Source organism: Uranotaenia lowii, chromosome 2, assembly GCF_029784155.1.
Source record: "Uranotaenia lowii strain MFRU-FL chromosome 2, ASM2978415v1, whole genome shotgun sequence".
Classification (NCBI taxonomy): Eukaryota; Metazoa; Arthropoda; class Insecta; order Diptera; family Culicidae; genus Uranotaenia; species Uranotaenia lowii.
The window spans coordinates 374,832,969-374,837,817 of record NC_073692.1 but is presented as its reverse complement, the minus strand read 5'-3'; the positions used below and the strand labels follow the sequence as shown (position 1 = coordinate 374,837,817).

At 41.0% G+C, this 4,849-nt stretch overlaps 1 protein-coding gene across 1 annotated transcript; it reads left to right on the top strand.

Moving 5' to 3' along the window:
• Positions 1-3,431: 3,431 nt before the first annotated feature.
• LOC129741028 (uncharacterized) lies at positions 3,432-4,634 on the top strand. Its single transcript, XM_055732720.1, has 6 exons — positions 3,432-3,536; positions 3,648-3,772; positions 3,834-3,955; positions 4,020-4,085; positions 4,149-4,431; positions 4,495-4,634. The coding sequence occupies exons 3-6, from the start codon at positions 3,937-3,939 to the stop codon at positions 4,559-4,561; spliced, it is 435 nt and encodes a 144-aa protein (XP_055588695.1). The 5' UTR covers positions 3,432-3,536; positions 3,648-3,772; positions 3,834-3,936; the 3' UTR covers positions 4,562-4,634.
• Positions 4,635-4,849: the final 215 nt, after the last annotated feature.

Genomic DNA, 4,849 nt, shown 5'->3' with positions numbered 1-4,849 from the left:
CAGTCGCCAAGTGTTGAGTACTACTGGTATTCCTGTGCTTTACGAAAGTAGTTTTAAAAAAATCCGTGCACAGTTGAACTGCTTCTATCGTGTTCGTTGATTGACGATTGAGATACGAAAGATTCAACGGAAGTCCTGAATTACCTCTTTTGTTTTTTACGTAGCTCCAGAACGAAGAGGGATCGGTTTTAAATTTCCGTTGTAAATCGGCTAAGTAACGACGGTAGCTGCTATCTTTTTGTTTCATGTAATCCATCTCAGTTGCCCTAAGGTTTTGCTTAGCGATGTCGGTGGGGTTGCCTCTATAAATTTTTATAGCTTTCCTCAGGCGGTTTTTTAAATTCGATAGCTCACGATTCCACCATTCAAATTTTTTGGGGTTATGGCGGGCACGCGCTGGTACGTTTCTACTGAGAATATCGTTAATGCGTGAGTAAAAAGCTTCAGTTGCTGAATCTACATCAAGCGTGCTGGGATCAAGGATGGAGGTCCAATTTTCTTGCTGTATGATAAAGTCGAGTTCGTTAAAGTCGCAGTTTCTAAAATCGTACCGAACGTCACTTGCGTCGTCAACATCCTCAAAAGTGTTTGAAGTAAATGAAACTACGAACGGAGAGTGGTGGGAAGCCTCACGCAGAAGTGGCTGAGGGGATTCGAAAACCTGGAAACTCGTGGAGTCGCTTGTGAAGGCCAGATCCAACATACGCTCGTTGGAGTTTTTAATGTTGTTCATTTGATGTAAACCAAAATCTGTTAGCGCGTTAATGACAATGTATTCCTTCGATTGAAGCAAATCGGGAACGTCAACGTTAAGATCGGTATCAGGAAGAAAACTATTCAATTCTTCGTCGAAAATCCATGAAACGTAGGGCAAGTTATAATCTCCTATTACCAACAATGAATCTGTGCTTGAGAGCTGCTCGGATAGTTGTTCGATGCAGAGCGTATGAGATTTGTAGCTGGAAGCAGTCAAATCAGGACTCAGATAAACCGCGCAAATGAATAATGAACAAAATCCGAGTTTGATGCGTAGGGGAACATGCCCTATTATGCGCCACCTAAGCGAATCGCTGATTTTCTATGTATTCCACGTACAAATTGTGTTGAAAAAGGGGTGCAATCGTTGAAGAAACTTGTTTTCTACAAATGCCTAGGATTTTTTATTACTCAAATTGCTATAGTTGCTTCAAAAACTTGATTTATAAAAACCTTATTCAAAGCCACAAAACAAAACTGTGTTGCAAATACGCGCCGCTGTGTATTCAATACGCGCCTAGCAGCCGAACACACCCGAAAGCAGCCGAAGACCGAAAACACACCAATACTTACAGACACTTTGAATGAAAATAAAATCAAAATGGACTAATCAAAATTTAAAAAAAATAAAAGTAGATTTTTTGGGCTGAATTAACGCTCAAAATAAGGTTTTAGACTTTTTGTTCATTTTCAATGAAAATTGGCCTTTTTGAAAAATTAATGCTATTTTCAGCCTACTACGGTTGGCGCGTTATAACGAACGCATGGGCCGTGATAAAACATACCCATAAAAAGCAAACCATAGCGAGTTAGGTATAATTTTTTAGCATTAAATCGTAGTTTAGATTCTCCTCTATCGATGTGTCAGGAAATATTGTCTTATTCGTTTTTCTCTGCTTGGTGACACCTTATTGAAAGTGTTTTAAAATTTAGATCGAAATGAAGAAAAACCTAAATTGTGAAATTATCACGACACAGGAGCATTTTAAGGAAAAATTCATACTTGCCATGACCAATCACAGCATTTAGAACAAATTGGTAGGGGAAAAGTTCATATAACGCCCCATGTGGCTAATACGCGCCACCCTTGTTTTGAAGATTCTGAAACATTTTAAGCCTGCAAAATATTACCAATTTGTTTTAAATGCTGTGATACGCCATGGCAAGTATGAATTTTTCCTTAAAATGCCCCTGTGTCGTGATAATTTCACAATTTAGGTTTTTCTTCATTTCGATCTAAATTTTAAAACACTTTCAATAAGGTGTCATCTAGCAGAGAAAAACGAATAAGACAATATTTTCTGACACATCGATAGAGGAGAATCTAAACTATGATTTTATGCTAAAAAATCATACTGAACTCGCAAAGGTATGCTTTTCATGGGTATGTTCTATCACGGCTCATGCGCTCGTTATAACGCGCCAATCGTAGTAGGCTGAAAATAGCATAAATTTTTCAAAAGGGCCAATTTTCATTGAAAATGAACAAAAAGTCTAAAACCATATTTTGAGCGTTAATTCAGCCCAAAAAAATCTACTTTTCCATTTTTTTAAATTTTGATTAGTCCATTTTGATTTTCTTTTCAGTCAAAGTGTCTGTAAGTATTGGTGTGTTTTCGGTCTTCGGCTGCTCTCGGCTGTGTTCGGCTGCTAGGCGCGTATTGAATACACAGCGGCGCGTATTTGCAACACAGTTTTGTTCTGTGGCTTTGAATAAGGTTTTTAAAAATCAAGTTTTTGAAGCAACCATAGCAATTTGAGAAATAAAAAATCATAGGCATTTGTAGAAAACACTTTTCTTCAACGATTACACCCATTTTTAACACAATTTACACGTGGAATACATAGAAAATCAGCGATTCGCTTAGGTGGCGCATAATAGGGCATGTTCCCCTAATATTTTGCAGGCTTAAAATGCTTCAGATTCTTCAATACAAGAGTGGCGCGTATTAGCCACATGGGGCGTTATATGAACTTTTCCCCTACACACGTTTGCTCGAGGTGTGCGCTATGACGAAGAGGAACTTCGCTACACGAAAGAGATGGTCTTACTGCCATGAGAACACCTCCCCCTCTTCCTAGATTGCTAGTCTGGGCTGAGCGATCAGCTCTATAAATTTGATAACTAGCAGAAAACTCTGCGCTATTGATGCCCGCATGCAACCAGGTTTCAGAAAAAACAATCACATCGTACTCACATTCAGCTAGTGCGATGAACAGCTTCCTTGTCTTTGTACGCAAACCTCTAACGTTTTGGTAGTAAATCGTCAATTCATGTTTGCGATTAGGGTTCACGGTTAAGGCGCACAGCTTGCTCGGAAGCGACGCAATAGCTACGTCGGTATGGGACGATGAATAAACAATATCATCATTAGCTTGTAGATGTTCACTCGCGTCGATGATTTGATGGGCGTCGCCAAAGACCGACGGCTTGTTTATAAATTGTGTTCTGAACAAGTTCGGTGCGGAAGATTGTGCAGACCCGGTTGGATCCACGGGATCGGGTGAGTAAAATTCTTGCTATGCGTTGAGTGGCAAAGCAACAGCTTTTGTTTTTTCGTAGGGCGATATGACGATACCAGCTGGCCAGAATCCGTTTGCGGTAAGTGCCGATGAATAGTTTTTTTTTTATCGAGATTTTGAACGAGATGTAAGTGGTTCTTTTGCTCAACTTTGTCATCGTGCTGCAGGTTACGGCGGATTCAGGGATATTTTTTGAAGTGATGAACTTTACGACGTCGCTGCAGGATGTTGTGGTCGTGAAGTTCCGGACGCAAAAGGTGAGTTGATCATCTGGTTTTTTTTTGCGCTGGTCGTTGGAGCAGAGCCAATTTTTGGATCATAAGATCGCGGCTGTTTGTTTTTTGCTACATCTTTCTTTTTCGTCACAGGTTGCCAAGATGAAAAGGGTGGATAACTCGGTGGAAAGAAAGAAGTCGGAGGCTGCATGTACCATCCATTCGGGTGGCTAGGCGGTGGGACGCTGTATGGTGGCCACATAGGCTGATAGTAGAAGGTAGGATATGCATTCGTTGCGTTTGAATTTTGTGCTGACTGTGCTATATTCGCGTTCGTAGGTGCGTGGGATTGGACTGGGTTGACTTGATTCGAAGTCAATTCTCGTGTCAGATCGACAAAATTAGCGGAGACTGGAGCAATCGATGCATTGTTCGGCTGTTGATGCTGGTCCGTTTCGGTGGTGAGAAGGCAGTCGGAAGGAAGATTATTCGGATGAATTTCTAGCCGGCGCTTTCTAACTGCAGAACTCGAATCATCAGGCGGTGTTATATCAGCAGGAATAGGCAAAGACGAGATAGAAACAGTAGTTGGTAAGGGATCGAAATTTTCAGAACCCAAATTAGTTTGTGTGATGCTCATATCTTCGTTTCTAGTGCGCTTATTCTGTGATCCGGTGACTGAGTTGGCTTTGCGTTTGCGAGAGACGGGGCAGCTTTCGTCATCCAAACTGCTGCCTCTGAATAGCCGATCCATTAAAGCATCAAGTGATTCACGGACTCTATCGTGGATTTCGGAAAAAGGATCTTCAACACGCATTGGCAACGATGAACGTGCTGACATCAGCTCGACGTTGATGGCGTTTGTGGATGCGTTGACCGCGGCCAGCTCAGTGATCATTTTGGAATTGGTGTCCAGTTTCATGGCAAGAACATCAAAGTAGGTATCAAGTCGCTTGGCTAACTCTAGTATGGTTTGCCTATTGATTTCTACTTTTTCCAGGAACTCGTCTGAATGTTGCTGCCTGCAGTCTGAGCAAAGCCATAGGATTCCGTCATTTTCATGGTGAGCCTTGAGCTGAGGTCCCGAAACTCGAGCACATGAGATATGAAATGTTTTTTTGCATCTCCCGTTGCACTTGATGATCCGTGCGTTTTTCTCGGGATCGGTACAATTTGTGAATTGGCAAATAGACATTCAGAACAAAATATTCAATTTTCCCATTCAAAACTGAAAGTTCAAATTTACTCATGTAAACGTTATTTAAAAAATTTGCAAAAAATCATGAATGAGTTTTGAACCAAAACAAAGCGTTTTAGACCCCAGGGATTGAGAAATTAAAAAATGACCCCAAATC